The 23,542-nt window shown below is 42.3% G+C and overlaps 1 protein-coding gene across 2 annotated transcripts in view; it reads left to right on the plus strand.

Moving 5' to 3' along the window:
* The window catches only part of STIL (STIL, centriolar assembly protein), a 54,049-nt gene extending 42,556 nt beyond the window's left edge, over positions 1 to 11,493 (plus strand). The window contains exons 16-17 of one of the 2 annotated variants that reach the window (XM_027537334.1): positions 802 to 1,052; positions 10,004 to 11,493. In XM_027537334.1, the coding sequence (XP_027393135.1) occupies positions 802 to 1,052; positions 10,004 to 10,793 (1,041 nt within the window). In that variant the 3' untranslated portion in view covers positions 10,794 to 11,493. The remainder of the gene's footprint in view (positions 1 to 801; positions 1,053 to 10,003) is intronic. The other variant, XM_027537335.1, reaches the window with a different exon arrangement.
* The last annotated feature ends 12,049 nt before the right edge of the window (positions 11,494 to 23,542 follow it).

A 23,542-nucleotide genomic window follows, 5' to 3' on the forward strand; every position in this document is an offset into this window, starting at 1 on the left:
ATGAACATGACAGTCTCTGCCTTTGAAAACTTAAGGGAGATAACACATGCATACCAGTAACAAACGACTAAAGTGAATAGTACTGTAAGCAAAAGCAGCACACAGTAAAAAGGAGTTGATGTGTGGCAGAAACCCGCACAATATTGTAAAATGTAGACTGGGACTTGGAGGTCAAATGACTGTGGCTGTCACTTACAATCAAATTGTAGATTTTAGAACACTTGATTTTTCCATTTATAATTGAAGACTAATTAAACATACTTAGGCCCCTAAGTATTCATCAGTTAACTCAGATTTGTTGTTTGCCTGCTAGGTCCTACACTGGTGCTGGCAGCCATGTGCTCAAGGGAATGAAATATGCTTTAATGTCAGGAAGGCAGAATTACAGGTCATTCTCATTCAGAGTGAGAAAAGCGGAGTCAAATTCTGAAAGTAACATAAAGGTTACACTTATAACTCTAAAACATTATCCTTTTTCAAATGAAAGCATGATTTTAAACTTTTGTTTATAAAGATTTCACAATAAATCCTTGAAAATACTTGAAATATTACTCAAATGGTTTTAAATCTGTTGGCTTTAAAATGAACAAGTTCTGAACAAACATTCTAAGTTTTCTCTAGGATCTTCATTCATTAGAATGGACTTCTTTTATAAAAATTCCATAAAACTTGGGAAATGTACTTGATACTTTGTAGAATTTAGCACGATAGTTTTTTACTCTGGCATTACTTAACAGTATTATTTCTATTTTTGTTTCCTAATAGTGATTTTCAAATACGTCCTTTTTCTTCTTTCATCAGAGTCAAGGGAACCACCTACTGAATAACTCCCCCAAAGTAACTGAGGAGCCATCTACCAAAGCAGTAATTATCAGTGATGAGTGCACCAAAAACCAGAATGTTTACCATACTAAGAAAAAAAAACATGATCCAGGATCAGTGGACAAAGAATGTGTTCTTAATGCAACTCTTAAGCAACTTAGAAGCTTTGGAGTAAAAATTGATTCTCCAACTAAAGTGAAGAAAAATGCACATAAAGTGGATCATGCAAGGTAAGTTTAAAATTTGTTTTAAAAGATTTAAAAAAAAATGTAAATGCATTGCAGCTTCCTCTTGAGAAAAGGTATAAGCTTGCCATTCAATTCAACTGGCTTATGATTTATTCAGGGTCTATATTAATATGTATGTAGTGAATAAGAAGAAATCATATCTACCCTATAGAGGTTCCATTTTAGTAGAAGAGTAGGTTATATACTTAAGTAATTTGAGAGACATAGGGATAGCTCCTGAGTAAAGATGCCAACAAAATGCTCTAGGAGTCTTAGAGAAAGAGAAATGAGCTGTTAGTTACTTTTGGTGTCTAGAAAAGTTTTCCTGGAGTGACGGGGTCTGTGTCAACTACTGGACGTACAGTTAATGCAGTTGTCATCTAGAAGGCAAAACCCTTCCTTTTTGTAGGACTGTGTTTTGAAGACTATAGTTATGTGAACCTTACTTATTTCTCACCAGTTCCAACTGGCCATGTTCTTCTGTTCAGATTTCTCTTCATCAAAGATCAGCTCAATATACACTTGCTTTTAAAGAACATAAAATCTGGAAATTCTGTAATTAAGCCTGCTGCTGCTGCTGCTAAGTCGCTTCAGTCATGTCCAACTTTGTGCGACCCCACAGACGGCAGCCCACCAGGCTCCCCCATCCCTGGGATTCTCCAGGCAAGAACACTGGAGTGGGTTGCCATTTCCTTCTCCAATGCAGGAAAGTGAAAAGTGAAAGTGAAGTCGCTCAGTTGTGTCCGACTCTTTGTGACCCCATGGACTTCAGCCCACCAGGCTCCTCTATCCATGGGATTTTCCAGGCAAGAGTACCGGAGTGGGGTGCCATTGCCTTCTCCAGTAATTAGGGCTAGTGCTGTGCTTAGTCACTCAGTCATGTCCAATTCTTTGCGACCCCATGGACTGTAGCCCACCAGGCTCCTCTGTCCATGGGGATTCTCCAGACAAGAATACTGGAGTGGGTTGCCACACCCTCCTCCAGGGGATCTTCCCAACCCAAGGATTGATCCCAGGTTTCCTGGATTGCAGGAGGATTCTTTACCATCTGAGCCACCAGGGAACCCAAAATAAGGCTAGTATGTTTTCTATTAATTATTTTTGGTGTTTTTTAATACAGTCTCAGCAGCAGCAGCAGCATGATTTTAAAAAATCAAATAAAATGCATGAATATCAAATAAAATGCAAAAAAACCCACTTCCCAAACTCCTCAGTCTGACTCCTTCTAAGTTATTTCTCTTAACTATTTCTTTGGTATTCTTCTAGAAATGCTCTAGGCATGTTCAAGTATGTATCTGTGTGATGTGTTGCAATTTATGGGGTTTTTTTGCATAACATAGATACTTTCTGGGTATATGCAATTCTTCCTCAGGCATTTAAACGACTACAATATTCTGTTGTGCCCATGTACTATGATACAGTGAACCCCAGTTCTCTACTAATGGGTTTTTAGGCCGAATCTCTTATTCCTTATCTCAAACAGTGCTAAGTGAACATCATTCTATGGGCACTTGTACAAGTGTTTTTGTAGGGTGAATTCCTATAAGTGGTGGGATCAAAGGAGGTGTGCATCTGAAAGTCTGGCAGATGTTGCCATTGCCCCCCAAAATAGCTGTACTAGTTTATATTCCTGCCACCAGTGAAGTGAGGCTAGCATTTTTGAAGGTCTTATTTCAGTACTCTTAGGATAGAGGCTTTATGACATCTATTAGAATGCTTAAATCAACCTGCTATCTTTGTGGAACCCTTAACATTTGGTATGGCTGCTTGTGAGGAATAGTTTTTAAGTAATGTATTTCTTCATAGTGGCCACCCTATTTTAATGTCTTAAGTGTCAAACATTGAAATTAATGAATTTTCAGTATACAATAAACTTGATACAGTTTTTACATGCCTAGAATGAAATGGAAAGTAAAGCCATTTGCTGTATCAGTATGGGGTGGTCAGATTGTTTTAATCAATTCTTCTGTCCTTTACTTAAATGAAAATTCATATTATAAATTTATACTATAAAAATGATACAAACTCAGGGTTGGAATTTTAGAAAATGAAGAAAATGTCATTTGAACTAATAACACCCAAAGGAAATTAGGAAACATAGTTGAAGTTTTACTGTATATATAATTTTGTTTATTTTTCTTTACTTACCATTATAAAATAGACATTTTCATTTAGTATTGTGGGCTATCCCCATTTTTGAAATTCATTTATCTATATGATTTGAAGAATCCATATACACCCATAGATAGGATTTTAGTTTCATGTAAGATGATTTTCTCAAGGAAATGAAAGCTAAGGTGAAAAAAAATTGTTTTCAAAAGCAATATGTTAAATTAATTATTTCCATAGAGGGGTAAGCTGGCTAAATGTTAGAATAACATAGCTATATCTTCACATGAAAACTTTTTTTCCAAAAATTTATTTTATTATATAAATTGGGTAAAATATTATAGAGCTTCGGGAATAGAGTTTGATATTTGTTTTGTTTCCATTACCAAAGTAATGTAAGTTTATTTTGGACACCTTAGAAAATTTAGAAAAGTAGACCAAAACAAATAAACAAACCATATTCAGAGAAAGTCCTTGGCAGTCCAGTGGTTAGGACTCTGCTTTCACTGCTGAGGGCCTGGGTTCCTTCCCTGATGGCGGAACTAAGATCCCACAAGCCTCGAGGCTAAAAAAAAAACAAACAAAAAAACATATTCATACCAACCAACGTAATTTATTATTAAAGAATTTGTTCTTGTATTTCTTTTTATTTTTCTAAAATTATTTTAACAGCAGTCATTTATTGAGTGCACATAAAGTGTGAGGAACTGTGCTAAAGGTTTATGCAGCATTATTTCAGTTGATCCTTGCAATAATCTATATGATAGATACTCTTATTATACATGTTTTATGAATGAAGAGGGCCTTCCCTGGTGGCTCAGATGGTAAAGAATCTGCCTGCAATGTGGGAGACCCGAATTGGATTCCTCGATCAGGAGTAGGCAATGGCAACTCACTCCAGTATTCTTGGCTGGAGAATTCCATGGAGAGAGGAGCCTGGTGGGCTACAGCCCATGGGGTCGCAAAGAGTCGGACACGACTGACCAACTAACACACATACACACAGACATCAATGAAAAAATTAAGCACCAATTTATTCAACGCCCAACACCTGTAATTTTAAACCTCCTCTTCTAACTCCAAAGTCCATAGTTTTGTTTTTGTTTTTTTACTGTTTTGCTCTATGCTTACTGCTTGTTTAAGTCTTTGGTAGGATCTTACAGTATGTACATTTTACTGCTTTGTGTTTTGACCATACTGTATATACCACCCCCCCAAAAAAATTGGTCTTATATTGGAAAATAAGCATGTTTTCAAAGTTGTTATAATGTTTTCTAAGCATCATCTTTAATGGGGATTTAATAAACCAGTAAGTGGAACATAGTATTTGTTTACTTCACCCTTTCCCTCTTGTCAGAACTGAGTCAAAGTGTTTTCAGTGTCTTACTGTATTAAATATTGCTATGATAAACATCTTTTTGTAAAGATTGCATTTTTTAGGTTTAGTATTATTTTTTCAGAATAGAATCTCAGAAATGGAAAGATTAAGCCAAATAGTAGGAAAATTTTAAGGCTGTCACTATACTGCATTCTGAAAGAGTAAGATTTACAGTCCTATCAGCTATATATGTATTAGTAGTTCAGCAATTGGAGAAGGCAATGGCACCCCACTCCAGTACTCTTGCCTGGAAAATCCCATGGATGGAGGAGCCTGGTGGGCTGCAGTCCATGGGGTTGCTAAGAGTTGGACACGACTGAGCGACTTCCCTTTCACTTTTCACTTTCCTGCATTGGAGAAGGAAATGGCAACCCACTCCAGTGTTCTTGCCTGGAGAATCCCAGGGACGGGGGAGCCTGGTGGGCTGCCGTCTGTGGGGTCGCACAGAGTCGGACACGACTGAAGCGACTTAGTAGCAGCAGCAGTTCAGCAGTACTTTCACTCATTTTACTTTAGTAAATATATTTTATATTTTACTCATTTTACTTCAGTAAATATATATATATATGTGTATATATATGTGTGTGTATATATATATATAAATATATATATAGCTTGTACTGTGAGCCAGCTATAAGAAATATCATAGTATATAAGATAACCTAGGAAAACTGTCTTTCCCCTCATAGACCTTAAAGTTCAGTAGAGAAGATGCATAGGTAAATAGTCAATTATAACATACTCTGATAGGAGAGGTACCTAGCATATTTTCATACTGTTTTATAATTATCCTGTATTAAAATTGATGATTTTTAAAGATTTGTGCTAATTTAGACCAATAATTGTTAAATTATCTTTAATTTATATTTTATTGATTATAAGTGGGTTCTATATATTATTGTGATTAAAAATAAACTGCACTGAAACTATGTCTCTAACACATACGTCATATATTTTTATTGTCGATAGTCTTGGGCTGAGAGGAGACTCCAGGTGTAAGACTGTCTAAAACCCGCCTAATTAATTCCTGTTTCACGGTCTGTCTTGAGCTTAGTTTTTTAGTGTAATCTCCTACCACATTCCAGTTTACCCACCTTTAGCATCTGCAAAATTCCTTGCTATTACTTTCACCTGGGATGTTCTTTTTCATCTTACTGCTTGCCACAGTCCTCCTTATCCTTTAAAGTGGAACTCAAAAAAAAATAAAAACTAAAGTGGAACTCAGATGTCACCTTCTTTGTCAATGTATCCAGGACCTCTCACCAGATTATTGATGGTTTGTATCTCAGAATACCTAGTTTCTAATAGATTATACAGCCTGTTCTTGTGATCGCCTTTCCAGCGAGATGGTGAGGTTTTTATCTATCTGTGAATCCTCATGGCCTCTGTCACACTTGGTGGGCCTTCGTGGATTGCCAAAGGAATGAAATCCACCTACTGGGGTCATCACTGAAGTTTACAATGAATGCTTTACTCTTAATACCTCTGTAATACTTATTGTCAGCATTTACGGCCTTGTGTTATCTTTTCTTTTTTTTTTTTCTTGTGTTATCTTTTAACACATATTGGTGTACTATAGCTGATGTGCGAAAAGTTCAAAAGGCAGTTGTTCAATAGATTTTTCCTATGAAATCGTGTATAATTTGTAGTTTAGTATTCCAGGAAAGTAATCTTAGAATCCTTGTATGCCCATTGTTTTTCTGATTCCGTAAACCAGCTAGCCTTTGTCATTGTACCTATGTGAAAACTTACTTCACGTTCCAGTTCTGGACCCCAGGAGCATTACCCTCCAGCCACAAGAGTAGCTGAGACAGGGGAAGCAAGATTTCCTTTCCGCTTTCCAGATCCAGAACACTGCAGATTAAGAAGGTCCAAAAGCAGGGAAACAAAAGAGGGTCCCAGACCCACCTAGAAACTGTAGGGAAGATGGAGGACCAGCAGCAGCCTCTATGGGCATATTCCCAACCGGAGTGACGTTTTGAATTCAAAATAGATCTTAAGCAGTCTCTGTAGTTACTTCTTTGCTCTCTACTTGGAAACCATATGTGTTCTCTAGTGGAATACCCTACACAGGGTAAGTAGGAGATAACTAATCGGGATTCAGATAGGACAATAAGTCAGGGTTGGTTTTCATCCTTAAGTAAGTTGGAATAATTCCCTTAATTGTTGGCATGTGACTCTCATACTCAAACATAAATGGACTTTATCCTTTTGTAACTGCACATCTATTGAGATTCTTAATATAGTATATCTGTGATCAGGGCTTTTAGGACTTATCAGTGGAGTGTCTTACTTTTGCTTTTCGTCTTAATTACCCTAGCATTTCTATGCGTTGGTTCCACATATTATTGATTTGTTTTCAAAGTCAAGGTGTTTCCTCCAGCCCCCAAATTGAAACTAGCTGGCTGTGTTAGTGAAGCTTGAAGAAACTTGTAAACTGATATCAATTGTTTTCATGGATTTATATAGATCTTTTAACCATTCTATAAAAGAAGATCTGTTATTACTCAGCCATAAAAAAGCAATGAAGAAACTTCCCTGGCGGTCCAATGGTTAAGAATGTGCCTTGCAATGCAGGGGGCACAGGTTCGATCCCTGATTGCGGAACTAAGATCCCACATTCCACGTGGGGCAACTAAGCTCTTATGCCGCAACTACTGAGCTCTCATGCTGCAAATAAAGTCTGTGCGTCACCCCAAAAGGTCCTGCGTGACACAGTGAAGACCCCACAGGCTGCAACTAAAACCTGACAGCCAAATAAATGTTTTTTTAAAAAAAGAGTGAAATACCGCCATTTGTAGCAGCATGGATGGACCAAGGGATTATCATATTAAGGAAGGTCAGACAGAGGAAGACGGGCATCATATGGTATCATTTATATGTGGGATCTAAAAAAATAGGAGAAAGGAACTTATTTGTGTAACAGACTCACAGACATAGGAAATAAACTTATGATTACCAAAGGGGATGGGGGAAGGAGATTGGAATTTAGGAGTTTGGCATTGATGTATACACATTACTATATATAAAGCAGATAAACAACAAGGATCTACTGTACAGCACAGGGAACTATATTCAGTATCTTGTGATAACCTATAATAGAAAAGAATCTGAAAAAGAATATAAATATGTAAAAACTGAATCACTTTGCTGTACACCTGAAACTAGCACAACATTGTAAATTAACTATACTTGAGTTTGAAAATGATTTTTTAAAAAAGATTTCATTCAAATTAGATCTACTATTTCTCAGTATTTAACTTTTTTTTTTTTTTGGCCGTGCCATGCAGCATGCGAGACTAGTTCCCCAACCACGGATCAAACCATTCCCCCCACAGTGAAAGTGTGGAGGCCCAACTGCTGGACCACCAGAGAAATCTCTCAATAATTAACATTTTGAATTAGAAATTTGTTTTAATTTGATGTGTTTATTTTTGGCGGCACTGGGCCTTCCCTGCTGCTCAGGCTTTCCTTCAGCTGTGTCAGGCGGGGGCTGCTCTCTAGTGTGGTGTGCGGGCTTATTGCAGTGGCTTCCTTTGTTGTGGAGCACAGACTGTAGGCGCACAGGCTTCAGCAGCTGTGACACGTGGGCTCAGTACCGCGGCTCCCAGGCTCAGTAGTTACGGCACAGAGACTTAGTTACTCCACGGCATGTGGGGTCTTCCTGGACCAGGGACTGAATCTGTGTCTCCTGCAGACTTGGCAGGCAGGTTCTTTACCACTGAGCCAGCAGGGAAGCCTGAATTAGAACTTTTTATTTGCCTTTTCATGTATTTACATTAATGATATCTATAGATATTATACTTAGATATTTTTAATATGTACAAATCTGATTTAATATTGCAAATAGCTTATAATTTAAAGGAAATGGGCAAAGAAAGTAGAAAAAAGACTTTATATTCATATTAATGCTATGAATGTATCATAAAAGAACATGTCTAGATAGATTGGTAGTACCTCTTCCATCTTAGTAAGACAGTCTCCAGACTTCCCTAGCTGTCCAGTGGTTAATACTCCATGCTTCCAAGGTGGGAAATGCAGGTTCAATCCCTGGGTCAGGAAGATTCCCCTGGAGAAGGAAATGGCAATCCGCTCCATTGTGCTTGCCTGGGAAATCCCATGCATGGACAGAGGAGCCTGGTGGGGCACAGTCCTTGGGGTCACAGAGTCAGACGTGACTGAGGAACGAAACAACAACAAAAGGAGAGATGCAGGCAGTCTCTGACTTATGTAAAACAGCCGAACTGCTTCGTTGGGTGCTATGGAAAGTCATAGTGTATTCACTGACTAGGGTATGATAATAATATAGTATATAATAACATATAATAGTGCACAGAAGACTCAAGGGAATAGAAAAACTCTGATAGCAAAATACAAGTTGCTGAATACAGTACAGTGAACCAGTGGTCATAGAGGCCAAGAGAATAAGGCAGACCTGGTCTCAGCTTGCCAGTTACTAACTGTTCAACTTAGGGAAATTTGTTAAAGTCTCTATTGCTTAGTTTTCTCAACTGTAAAATAAAGATGATAATAATAATACCTATTTACTCATTCAGTAAATATTTATTGAATGCCTGCCTTGTGCCAGGCACCACAGATGCTGCAATGGCAGGAGAAACAGAAATCCCTTGTCCTCATGGGGTTTCATGAGGGAGCTAGACAATAAACAAAAAATGTGAGTTAAATATATAGATAGCCATAAGGGCCCAGGAGAAAACAGAGAAGTTGAGGAAGGGGAATGTGAATTGTTGTAATGGTGAATAAGGTTGAAATACATGATTAACCTCCCAGAGGACTAAATGAGGCACTAAATGTTTAGCAGAGTGCCTGGCACATAAGGCACCAATAAAAAACTAGCAGCTATTATAGTATAAATGATATGAAGGAAAAGGCAAGTCAGTTAATTACTGTTAATAAAATAACACCAACCAAAGAGAGTGAGGATTATATCTAACGAAAGAAAATTAGCGTGTACACACATACACGCATGCACGCACGCGTGCATACACCTTCATATCCAGAGACTGGTTAATATTTTTCATTCATTACAAATGGAATCTCTTCTATGAAAATGTAATATTCTGAGCTACATCAAATCTTGTAATGTTACATTGTCAATTGTGTTTTCTGTTTGATTTTATTTTTGTTTTACTTTACCAATATTAAAAAGCTTTACATTGTAAGGTCTTATATATGGTCTTAAAACCGTAACATGTTAATTTAGGAAAATTAATTTGTGTTCCACTTTTAGTCTTTGAATCATAGATTACCTTCTAGATTATTGTATTTATCCCTTGAATGTATCTGTATCATCAAGACTTAGATGTCGAGCACTCAGATAAAAAAGCACCATCCAGCTTAAAGCTGAAGACCTTTTGTTACTTTCATAAAGTGAAACATATTTACAATAATACTGTTTAGTACTCGGAATAAGATAAATGATGGCCTGCCCTGTTCTGTCTTTCAGTGTGTTGGCATGCATCAGCCCTGAAGCAGTGATCTCTGGATTAAACTACATGTCATTTGCTAATGTTGGCATGAGTGGCTTAAGCCCCAGTGGTGTGGACTTGAGCATGGAAGCAAATGCTATAGCTCTGAAATATTTAAATGAAAATCAGCTGTCACAACTGTCTCTCACACGATCAAGCCAAAATAATGGTGATTCACCTTTTAGCCTTCTACATATTAATACAGACAGAAGCACAGTGGGGCTTAGTTTAATTTCACCAAACAACATGTCATTTGCAACCAAAAAATACATGAAGAGATACGGACTCATACAAAGCAGCGACAATAGTGAAGATGAAGAGGAGCCTCCAAACAATACAGATGGCAAGAGTGAACATTTAGTGAGTCAAAACCTCACATACATAGCTGAACAACTTGATTGTCAGAAAGAGCCTTCCAGGAATGCTGGTGAGATAACTGATTGCTCTAACTGTGACTCCATGGGCACCCACACAGGTACGCCAGTATTGAGAAACATCACAAATGAAGCTGTTCAGCCAAAAGCAACACAGCAGTTGAATGAAAACCCCACTTTCTTATTAAAGAACCTTAAACCAAGCCCTGCAATGAATCTCCGAATTGGAAAAGCAGAATTTACCCAGCATCCTGAGAAAGAAAATGTAAGGGACACTCCAATTTTTCCTGAAAGTTTGAAACCTTCTGAAACCTTAAAGCAAATGAATAGTATGAATTCAGTAGGCACCTTCTTAGATGTAAAGCGTCTTAGGCAGTTGCCAAAATTATTTTAAACTTTTAACTCCCCACCCTCCTGATAAGAGGATGGGACATCTGAAGATACTTACGGAAGTCAGAGCCTTTTGACAGTTTTGGAATTCCTAATCACTCTAGGGATCACTCTGTTGATAGCAGCTTATGGCAAAGAGCTGAACAAGTGGCCTGACTGAGATGGCTAACTGGTAGGAGGCCTAAGTGTTCTTTGTTCAGATAGAGTTGTTAAGCATCACTGGATCTTTAAAAAAAAATCCTGAGATCAGTTATTTCAAGAAATTTAGATAAGCAGATGCTATCCAGCTATGAATCGGAGTTGCCCTTTTATACTGTACATTTTGAAAAGTGTTTTCCTAGCATTTTGCATCTACCCAGTACCACCTAAAAGAACATAAAGTTATCATGACCCTGACTAAATTAGCTAAACAACCCTTATTGAATTTAAGGGGGGAAAAGTTTTGTTTTTTTTAAATAACTTGCAATCTTTTATACAAGGTGTATATATATATATTCTCTTCAGATGCACATTTGTTAAATACTGTGGAAGTAAACTTTTGCACTCTTGTGGGTTGATGTTAATGTAACATTTCAACATGTAGCACTAGCTGTCACAGAATAAGAAAATTATGAGTATGAGTGTGTTTTATAAACTTTGTGAGTTTTTCAAATGTTTTACTATTTTTTTAATGGAACTTAATAAAAATGTCTAGATTGACTGCTTTCCTTCGTCCTCCGTTATAGCATATCCTTGTCCACTTAAAAAAAAAACCAAAAACTTTGTAGACTCCCCTAAAATTCCAAACATGATACACAGAATTCAGGTGTATCCTTCATCTAGCAACGCCCAATAATGCTATCTTACACAACCATAGTAAATGATCAAAACCAAGAAATTGACATTTGGTGCAATATCAGTAACTAAACCACAGACCTTTCAGGTTTCACAAGTTGTTGCACTCATTTATTTACATTTTGGTGTATAACTATGAAATTTTATCACATAGATTTACATAACCACCACCACAATCAACATATAGAACCATCCCATCATCACAAAGAAATTCCTTAGTTCTACCCTTAAAATACAGCCTGCCTCCAACTCTAACTCCTGACAACCAATGATCTGTTCTCCATCACCGGAGCTGTGTCATTTGGAGAATGCTAATAAAAATGGAATCAGAGTATGTAATTTCTTGAAGGTGGTTTTCACTTAGCATAATGTCCTTGAGATCCATCCAACTTTTTGAGTACATCAATAGTTGCTTCCTTCCCCCACCTTCTTTCAAAATAAATTTTAAATTATTTCTGAATATAAATGAAAAATGTCCTCATTCACTTGAGTGAGAAAATTCTTCTGCTAAAGTTAAATTAAGACATCATAGCCTTGTATAAAAATTTGAGATGTTAACTGCAAAGAAACGGACTTTCGGTCTCTAAATACCCAGCTTGGGCCCTCTGAGATGATAATCTGATGAGCCAGTTTAGCTAGCCAGCAGAAGTGTGGTAGCATGACAGCTGTCTGCTGCTCTCAACAGGAGCCAGGGACCAGTTAGTGCACATTTTCCTGTTGCATTGCTCTTTGAGGTTAAAATTCAGATGTAGAAATGTCACGTGATTCTCAGTGTTTTGTCCCCATTGGTCATCATTTGGGACTTCGGTTATTTTAATAAATATTTTCAAAATCCACTTATAGGTTTCACTAGAGTAAAATTTTAAGTAATGGAATTGTGATCACCACTTCAAGTGCATTGTTTCATTTTAGCCATCAGTGTTTCACCTAAGAAGTGAGTGTAAGTACAATTTATATTGCATATTATTTTTTAAAATCTGAGAGAATGCTAATTTATGACAGCCTCATTAACTCTACCATTATCACTGGGAATCCTGTAATTGTCACATGAAACAAGAAACTATCCGAACAATGAAAACTGAAGCTGAGACTTTATTTTTAAAATAATTTATTTTTGGCTGAACCAGGTTTCACTGCTTTGTGTGGGCTTTCTCTAGTCGCAGTGAGCGGGGTCTACTCTTCATTGTGGTGCTCGAGCTTCTCGTTGAGGTGGTGCCTCTTGTTTTGCAGCACAGGCTGTTGGCTTCCAGGCCGGCTTCAGTAGTTGCAGCTCACGGGCTCTAGAGCTCAGGCTCCGTAGTTGTGGCACGTGGGTTTAGTTGCTCCACGGCATGTAGAATCTTTCTGGACCAGGGATCAAATCTGTGTCCCTGCATTGGCAAGTGGATTCCTAACCACTGCACCAGCAGGGAAGTCCTGAAGCTGAGACTTTTTAGGCAAAATCTAATTCTATCACTTCTGTTACCACATTTAATTTAGGATTTCTGATAAGACACTTTAGCAGTTTTGGAGATTGAATTTAGACTGAAGATTAATTCAAAATACTAACTAAATGGGCTTCCCAGGTAGCTCAGTGGTAAAGAATTGCTTACCAATGCAGGAGATGTGACTTCTATCCCTGGGTTGGGAAGATCCCCTGGAGAAGGAAATGGCAACCCACTCCAGTATTCTTGACTGGGAAATCCCATGGATAGAGGAGTCTGGTGGGCTACAGTCCATGGGCTGCAAAAAGAGTTGGACATGACTTAGCGCCTAAACAACAATAAAAACTAAAAACACATCTAGAGAAAAGGGACCATTACTGAAGCCTCTCTAGAAGTTCTCTAAGAAGATGTTTCACTTCGCAAGCTATTTGACAAATTAGTATCTATGATAGCTTTTTGGCATCTTTGGAAGAAGTATTAGTACTGGAAAAATTGGATTAAGGACGAGATGATTGCCTCTCAAGTGACATTTGTCTGAATTTCTTTGATTCAGTCCCACACAACACTGTGTATAGATATATGGGTGTTACGTCAAATGGAATAAGGAAACAATGGAGTTTCTATTACCTGGGAAAGGAACCTATTAGTCTAGGTCCTAGCCGACTGGCACCTCCACCCCTCTTCATCCAATGTCCCTTCACTCAATCTCTGAGCCCCCTCTACGCTTCATGCTCTCTTGTCCTCTACCTGCCCTGCCCGTGCTAAATAAGCTCCACAGAAGTGGATGTAGACATATGAGACATAAGCCTTGCCTTTGCCAGCTGTAAAGGCTTCAGAGAAAATAGATACACACTGGAAACAGTGGCACAACAGTATGAGACAGCGTATGATGAAATGCCATAACCAGTGACCCAGACTGAGGAGACACAGTGGAGCGATCGCGATAGCTTCCATCTTTTAAGACTTAACCACGTGCTCACAGGGCACTGTGCAGAGCACTTCACACCTTAGTGCATTTAAGCCTTCTGGCTGACCCCAGCTGGTAACCCTCAATACTTGAGGGACTGACCTTAGGGAAGTAAATTACACAAGTAAACTGTAATCAGATTCAAGCTCAAACTCCTATTAAGCCACTGAGAAATGCAACTTATCTGAGGCCTGAGGACTGCAGGAAGAGCTTCCTACGAGACCCAGATCTTGAATGAATGCTTTTGAATACTACAGCCAGTGCTATTTCAGATATGTGCTGACCTCCAAGCTACTGGCCTTATTTTCCCACCCCCCGCCCCCAAAAGTCCCCCTGCCCTTTGGCCAAGACCAGAAACCACTACTTTTATAGACAAAGTCCTGAAGTAGGCAACCCCAGCACTGTTAATGTTATAAGGAGTTCGATGATTTTACATCATGGTACTACTATCAGGGCCCCAGGAAGTTAGAGGAGCAAGACTTTTCTGTGCCCTTGTTTTCTAGACGTTACTCTTGTGAGCATAACCTAGTTTAACCGAGAGACCTTTATGCTCGCAAAATAAATTTAATGGTAATGTCTTAGGTTTGCAGACTGCTTCACACTCTTCAAAGTGCTTTCCCACACATTTCCTCATATAATCCTCACAACCAAAACCCAACGGGAGTATGTGTGGCTGACATCATTTACCTCTTTGTACACATGATGAGACAAAACACAAATGAGGTATAACTGGGCCAAGATCACACCTTGAGAGTTAACCTGGTCCTTCCATAGTATCCAGTCCAGCATCAGCCTTTCCATCTGTTCTTCCTCTCCTCACCTGCACTTCTTTTACCCTTCATCATTCAGCAGGTGTTTAATGTTGATTCTGCTGGGCTCTGAGCTGGATGCCAAGTCTAATGTGATGAACAAGACAGCTTGTCCTGTAAGATCTTGATCTAATGGGGAGACACATGCAACCATTAGCCATACAGAGACATAGAGTTTATAATAAAACTATATGATGTGTGAGGATTTATTAAGAGAAGCTGGGGGGATGGTTATCTTGAGAATGCTCCAGGTTTTTCCAGAATCTTGCAGGAGCAATATGGAAGAGTAGGGGAAGATGTGCTGTTTCTGAAAGAGGGAACAGCTTGTTGGAAAGCATGGAGATCTGAATAGGTATGGCATTGGAAGAGGGGGCTGAGGCAGGAAACCAAAGATAGGAAAGGAAAAAAATATACGTGTAAAAAGAACACTGAATTAGAAGTCAGCAACAATTGGGTTCCTCTTGTCCCTCTGCTCCAAATTCCATGACATGGGCAAGTCACCTCACATCACTAGGCTTTAGTTTCCGAGAATTATTGAGGTGAAGGGGTTAGCTGTGTTTCTCTAACATGCTGTAATTATAAGCGTTGATGCAGAAAAAGAAATAGAAGTCTAGAGGAGGGAAAGGAGGGAAAGACAGAGTGTTAGAACCAGGCCTTGAAGTATTTCAAAGGGTTTCTACAATCGTCGATGAGGAAAAGATTTCCTTACTATTAATAATACCTACTATTTAACAATTTAAAAAGAAAAAGAATCCTGTTTTCACCAACAAAATGTTGAGTAATAATATCTGTTTGAAGAGGTACTGATGTGTCTTCCTCCAGTTCTGAATTAACACATTCCTTGCCTTTAAGGAGCTCAAATTCCAGTGTGAAAACATCAAACCCAGGGAAAGGGGTTTAAGGGTTTGGAAGCCTGGGAGATGTTCCCTGTCTCCTCTCTGCTCCCCAAACCGGAACTGTTTGGATCACAAAAAACATCCTCACAGGAAATCCTGCTTTCCCACCTCCTGGTAAGAGGCTGAGCTCCAGGAAAAGGATGGATTTGGGGAAGAGCCCTGTGTCCTGCCTCTTCACGGGAGGTCTGGGACCAGGAGGACAGGAGGAACTAATTAAAAACACAATGGAAACGGCAATGTCAGGTTTTCAGAGCTGCTGGGGCCCTCAGAAATCACTTGGTCCTCACTGTACAAATGAGGACACAGGGGCTCCAAGAAAAGGGACTCGCTCGAGTTCACACAGCTTAGGAAGCACAGTGCTTGGGCTGGAACACGGGACTCCGGCCTGAGTTCACATCATATGCTGTGGTATTTGAGTCAGTAAATCAGGTGCCAGACAATCAAACCTAGCTTCCCCTCCCCCGCCCCATTACCCTTTATACCATAAAGGAAGGAAAAGGCTATGTGTGCACATGGGCACGTGCACAAACACACACACTCCAACTGCTCCCTTTGCCGCTACACCCTCCAGGAGCTTAAAGCCCTATGAACTCATAAAACGCAGCTTAGAGGCACCCCTGCCCCACAACTCCTCCCCACCCTGCAGGAAAGTGAGTTTTTTTCCCCCTTTTGACTTCCCATTCCCCTTTCTCTAGTCTTCCTTTTGTCCTCTTGCAAATGATGACAGCCAGCTTGAACGCTGGTTGTGAGTACCCAGGGCTGGGAGGTTCTTAAGGGCCAGGACCACGTATGCTAGCCTTATCCAGGTCTGCTGAATGTCCCCGCTCTGTCTGGGGCCTTGTGCTGGACTACTGGAAACAAAAGGAAAAAAAGAGAAAGTTCTGGCAGACCCCGCCATGGTAAACATGCCTCTGCGCGTGCCGCATCACACTCATCAAACATTTATCTTCGTCCTACTCAGAGTCTCATCAGGCCTCACCCAGCCCTGCAAGGTAACAGCGGCCAAGGCCGCAGCTTCACACACAAACACTCACAGAGGTTCTCGGGATCACAGAAAAGTGGGATCAAAGCAGAGGAAAAGACTGCCCCGAGTGACAAGATCCTGCTTCAGGGCTGTGGGAAGGGGGAAAGGATGACAGGATTATCCTTAGAGATCCTTCTGAAAATCAGAGACTGCTTGTTGCAGAGTCAGTACAGTTCGCCTGCTGCCTGGCCGATCCTTCAGGTCACAGACGAAAGCACAATTATATTTGTTTTCTCATCTAATCACCATAATGACTCAGAGACTGAAGAACAATAGTTAACATTTACTGACTACATCTGCTGTGTTCTAAGCCCTTTTACATTGTTAGCTTACTTCTTCCTCACAACAACAACAGTGTGAGGTAGATACTCCTAGTATCCCCCATTTTAGGGAGTGGGAAATAAGAACAGGGAGGTTAAGAAATTTCCCCCGAGGTCACACGGCCAATGTGAAGAACCAGGATTCGAAGCCTGACAATCGCTCTTCACGCAAGCATTATGTGGGACTAGACTTGGTGCTAAAGTGCTGTGGCTGAGGGCACACAGGTGAAGCCAGGGTTTAAACTTGGGCCTGTCTGGCTTCAGAGCACATGTTGCCTTCTCTCCTTTTTCTCCTCCTTCTCCCTAAGAGCAGAGGGTTGATTGAAGGAAGCCTGTGTTTCCTTTCCCTAAAGCTCTAGTTCCTACCTTGATATGGTGATACTAGCTGATGGATGCTGGCTGGGAGGGGATCAGGTCCATGGACCACAGCTGAGTCACTCCCGATAAGTGGCTTGCTCCAAACCCCCAGAATCACCCCAGGGGTTGGGTGTGCTGTGACTCTTCCCTCCCCTCCCCTTCCCCAGCATGGACAGTACCTTGGAGCCAGGGAGAGTCCAGCACCCCACCCCCATCAAGGCCAGCATTCCCTGGGCCACCCAGGAAGGGGCTGCGAGCCACAGCTTGCGTAATCACGGAACAATTTCTCTCTCCTACAAGGGCCGTATAGGACTCACTTGCACGTTTTCTGGCATTGGTTTCTAGAACCAGGAGGACTGGTCAGTTCTCCCTGCTCTAAGCTCATCGCCCCCTCCCTCAATTTCTTCCTCCAGCTCCATTTCTGTTGCTCTTGTTTCTTCAGCATACATTTGTGTGCCTCCTGCTCTGTCTCCATGATAAGCTGGGACGTGGACAAGCCAGACAAGGTCCCTGTCTTTGGGGGCCTCAGTAGGAAACACAGAAACCCAGACATGTGTGGTCAGAACCACAATGAAGGGATGTTTAAGGACCATAGGAGAAAGAGCTGAGGCAGGAACCCCTGGTCTGCTGGAAATCCCAGGCCAACCAGGGTCCCTGGCTCTCCCTGTCTCCCTCGGGGAAATTTACTTGGTGTTTTTACCCACCAAGTAAATTTACCCACGTCTCCTCTCCCCCTGCCACTCCGTGCAGCAGGGCCCCAGGGCCCAGTCCCGGGAAAAGAAGACAGCGGAGGCACAAATCCAGGAGAAGCAAAGCACCCAGCTGTATGCCACCAAAGGCCCTCGGTCATGGGTGTGATTTCATTCAATGCCTCTCCATTCTCTGAAGAGTGAGCCTTGGCTCCTTGAGGGTAGCCCAGGTGGGGTATGCCTCCTCTCCCATCCCTGGCAGCCAGCACAGGACCCAGGACTACTGCTCCACAAGTGTTCACTTAAGATGGACAAACGAGCAGAGGCTATGCCCACTGTGCAGATGAGAAAACTGAGTTCCAGACAAGGAAGGTACTTGCTCCGCCACCATAGCTTTTAATAACAGAATGAGAAAGAACCCAGGTTTCTTAACCTAGTACAGGGACTTGCTGTCCAAGAAAGGGGAGCATGTCTTTTTGTCACCCAGACACCGAAGACATTCAGTTTAGTTGCTCAGTCGTGTCTGACTCTTTGCGACCCCATGGACTGTAGCACACCAGGCTTCCCTGTCCATCACCAACTCCTGGAGCTTGCTCAAACTCCTGTCCATCTAATCGATGATACCATCCAACTATCTCATCGTCTGTCGTCCCCTTCTCCTCCTGCCTTCAAACTTTCCCAGCATCAGGGTCTTTTCCAATGAGTCAGTTCTTTACAACAGGTGGTCAAAGTATTAGTATACCTAAGACATTGCTTGGCACAAACTAGATGTGCAGTCTGATCCTTCCAGGCTGAATCAACACACACACACAGTCTGCTCCCAGCACACTTTGCACACCCCACCCTAGTAGTGCACCGATTAAACTGCACTGTAATTCTTTGCCTCTATCTTAAGATCTCTAGGCATGAATACAGAGCTGATGTGGACTAGAGACTCCTCATAAAAAATAATAGCTTCTATTTATTAAATGGTGGTAAGCTCTTTGCAAAGCTTTTTATATACATCTCATAATTTTTCCAACAATCCTGTGAATCATGTGTTATTTTTGCCTCCACTTTAGACATGAGGAAACTGAGTTACAGAAAAGTAATGTAACTTTCATAGTAACACCTACTGAGGAGCAGAGGAGTAAGTCTAGCTTAGGGTGGTCTAACAATCAGTCACATAATTAACCACACCATCAGGCTCTGTCCTGTGTGTGGGAGGCATTCTGAGCTGACATACAGGACCCAGCCCATGTGGACAGAGGGCTCCTGCCATGGTGTTTCCTGGTGACTCAGGAGCTGGTGACAGAGTCTAGTAGGACCATGTGTGTCTTTAAATGGTGGGTTTACAAACTTTCCCCTTCACTTTCTATCCTCCTTTCCATCACCCCATCACCCTGGCCCTGGAGAGCTCACAGACCTGCTTATAACTGTCAGGGCTGACTTGTTAGAAACATGACAAGGGACCCAGGATGCTCTGCTCGTATAGGTACCTGTGGGAAACTGGAGTTCTCATCGGGAGCTGGAGCAGAGACTGAAAAAGAGGAAGGAGGCAAAGATGAGAAGCACAGAGACAGAGAGTAAGGATCAGTTCAGTTAAGCTGCTCAGTTGTGTTCGACTCTTTGTGACCGCATGAACCACAGCACGCCAGGCCTCCCTGTCCATCACCAACTCCCGGAGTCCACCCAAACCCATGTCCATTGAGTTGGTGATGCCATCCAACCATCTCATCCTCTGTCGTCCCCTTCTCCTCCTGCCCTCAATCTTTCCCAGCATCACGGTCTTTTCAGATGAGTCAGCTCTTTGCGTCAGGTGGCCAAAATATGGGAGTTTCAGCTTCAACATCAGTCCTTCCAATGAACACCCGGGACTGATCTCCTTTAGGATGGACTGGTTGGATCTCCTTTCAGTCCAAGGGACTCTCAAGAGTCTTCTCCAACACCACAGTTCGAAAGCATCAATTCTTCGGTGCTCAGCTTTCTTTACAGTCCAACTCTCACATCCATACATGACCACTGGAAAAACCATAGTCTTGACTACATGGACCTTTATTGACAAAGTAATGTCTCTGCTTTTTAATATGCTGTCTAGGTTGGTCATAACTTTCCTTCCAATGAGTAAGCATCTTTTAATTTCATGGCTGCAGTCACCATCTGCAGTGATTTTGGAGCCCAGAAAAATAAAGTCAGCCACCGTTTCCACTGTTTCCCCGTCTATGTGCCATGAAGTGATAGGGGAGTAAGGATCGGGGCAGAAAAAAAAAAGAGCAGCCCCAGGGAGAGATACAGGGACAGAGAGAGAACAAGCTTGAGACAGAGGTGGCAGGGATGAGAGGCAGAGTGACAGAAATGATGAGATAAATGGAGAGAGGAATTCTGTGGTTTCCTCACCCCATTACATTCCCATTACAGATGGAGAAACTGAGGGTCAGAGGAAATGACCCTACTTCCTGGCAGATGTGTCTGCCACTTCCTAAACACCATCAATTTAGTTTCTCTTGTGTCCCCGGATATGTACCAGTGCCTCATATGCTGGCCCTGAGCGTCTTTCCATGACATTTTTGGCTATTTGTTTATCTTCTTTAGTGTCACAAAGGATTTAAACTAGGACATATCACAAGATTTTGAAGTAGTTCTCCCAATGTAGCAAATATTTCCTTATAGTCAGCAGGAATGGAAAGGATGTTGGGTCCAAGCTGACATGGGACCCAAGCTGAAATGCCTAGCTGAATCATCTTGGATAAGATGAGCCTGTTTTTCCCATCTCTAAAGTTGGGTCACGCTAGCGGCCCACCAGGGTTATTGTGGAGGATGAAGTAATAGAAGGGAAGCAGAAGCAAGGAGCTGTACAGGCACACACAGCAGGTGCTCAACACCTAAAGTCCTTCTCATCTGTCCAAGGGTCCCACCCATAAGTATTTATGTTACACGAAGGCTGGGGCCCTGTCTGGGTGACCAAGAACAACTGTTTGCTGGTCAGAGAGCTGGTGGCCACACACTTGTTCTGTCCTTTTCTGACAGTTCTGGGAGCAAAACCACTTAACAAAGCTCTGTGGGATTCTCTCCTCATGAGGACAGACACCACTCAGGCACTACTGGCTCTATAATTTTGGGGAGCACTTCTGGTCTTCTGGATGCTCCCATAAGAAGCATGGGTTCAGGGAAAGGGAAATGGCTTCAAAACATCAGGAAACACAGTGCTCTCTTGATACATTCAGTTCTTTCACATCGGCCTTTGAGATAGATGAAGCTTATAAACCAGAGCAAGGGTCCTCACATTTTGGTGCTCATCAGAAATCCCCTGGACATTCTGTTAGAACACGGATTTCTGGGCCTCACTCTCAGAGTTTCTGCTTTAGTAGGCATGAGGGTAGGCCTGAGAATTTGCTCTTCTAACAAGTTCCCAGGTTGTGGTGATGGTCCACTTTGAGAACTACTGAATGAATGAGTGAGGTCTTTTCCATTTGCATTCTGATGGCAGCACTGGGTTTGGAAGCACAGAGATGACTCTCCCCACATCTCAAGCTTGGAATTCTGGGCTCAGATGTGCTTACTGGGGGGCAGAGGCCAGGGTTCTTCCAAGGCAAGGAGTGGGGACCAAAATAGAGACAATAGTCATATGGAAGTGAAAGAGGAAAACAGTGACATCTCAAATTGGATTTTTCACTGTTAAAAGTAAACCCCTAAGAACAGTGTGAAGAACTGACTCATTGGAAAAGACCCTGATGCTGGGAAAGATTTAAGGCAGGAGAAGAGGACGACAGAGGATGAGATGGTTGGATGTCATCACCGACTCAATGGACATGAGTTTGGGTAAACTCCGGGAGTTGGTGATGGACAGGGAGGCCTGGAGTGCTGCAGTCCATGGGGTCACGACTGACCAACTGAACTGAACTGAATTGAAGAACAGTATGATGATGTATAGACAATTATCATCTCCATTCCACAGAAGAAGTGAAAAAGTGAAACTCAGAGAGTAGGTAATTTACCTGGAAACATACAGCTGACCAGTGAGGGAGCAGGGCAGGAACTCAAGACTGCCTTACTCTTGAACTTGCTCTGCTGCCCTTGGAAGCAGCAGAGCCTGAAGGCAGATGGTCCTAAGTGTGAAATCTGGCTCCACCACTTGGCAGATGGGTGTTTTCTGCAAGTTGCTCAAACCTCTCTGGGCCTCAGTTGGCTACCTACAATAATGGAGGTCCTGGTAGGCCCTACCTCACTGGGCTGTTTTAAGGATCAACTGAATTAATAGTTCTGAAGTGCTAAGGCCGGCACCTGACACACAGTACCCCATGTGCATGTGTTGAAAATAAACTGGCTGCTCACCACAGTGCACACACACACACCACATCCCTCCAAGGAACGAGCTCTGGGGAGAAAGCTCAGAGACTGCCTCTTGTACCCAGAGACAGGGGTAGGCAGAAACACTTCCAAAAAATTTAAAGCCTCAAGTTTGGGGAACCCGGCCTTTGGTGGGGGTGGGGGACAGGTCAGAGAGTGGCGACGACGACGCCCTGAGGCCCAAGGCCGGGCTCGCTGTTCACTCCAGGCCTTTTCTCAGGACCAGACTCCAGACGCAGAAGTCTGGGTCCTTACGTCCCCTCCACCTCGACATCCCCAGCCCAGGAGCTCCGGGTTTCCTGCCCGCCCGCGCGAGGCCCCTGCTCGGGGCGGGCGGAGGAGGGGTGGCATTTCCTGGCGGGGCCGCGGGTAGCGTCACTCGCTCCCGGACACTCGGACAGTGCGCTGACCGACAGGCACCAGATGCTATTTCGGGCGGCGCTCCGTTCAGCGCGCCGTTTCCGTTTTTCCATCGACCGTCGGAAACCGGGAAGGGGGGAGAGTGTAGACGTCACGAGCCCCCAGCCCCAGGCGAGGGGCTGGGGGCCGGGTGGCGATGGCTGCCAGACGGTCAGAATCTGGAGCTTCGCGAATAGAGGGGGATGGGGAAACGTCACCTCACCACGCGTCTCTCTCCCCGCGCAGCAGAGCTGACAAAAGCCGTACCTGTTCCTGTTCCTTGCTCACAGCCCTTGGGGTGCCAGACGGGGTCGTATAATGCCCGGTAAAATAATCCAACAGCCTGGCGGTTCCTCCAAGACACCTAAACTGGAGACATTTAAAACCAAATGCAGAATCCCTTCCCGTTCCCTTTGGCTTCCAAACCTCCATCACCAGGAATAACACACCCATCGAGGCAAATACAGCCAGAAACTCGGATCTCTCCTTGCCGCTCACCCTGCCAACCCAATTCTTACAGACCTGATTTGTGTTCTAAATACATGTCATTTACATCTGCCTCTTGCCATTTTCCGGGCAACACCCTAGTCCCCTCTCCAATCCCCCTTCCTTGGATCACTGCATTGTCTTCAGAACTGACCTCCCTACGTCCTTCCCACCCCTGCACACCCTTTCTCCACCTTGCAGCCAAACAGCTTTCCAGAAATG

Source organism: Bos indicus x Bos taurus, chromosome 3, assembly GCF_003369695.1.
Source record: "Bos indicus x Bos taurus breed Angus x Brahman F1 hybrid chromosome 3, Bos_hybrid_MaternalHap_v2.0, whole genome shotgun sequence".
In the NCBI taxonomy this organism is placed as follows: Eukaryota; Metazoa; Chordata; class Mammalia; order Artiodactyla; family Bovidae; genus Bos; species Bos indicus x Bos taurus.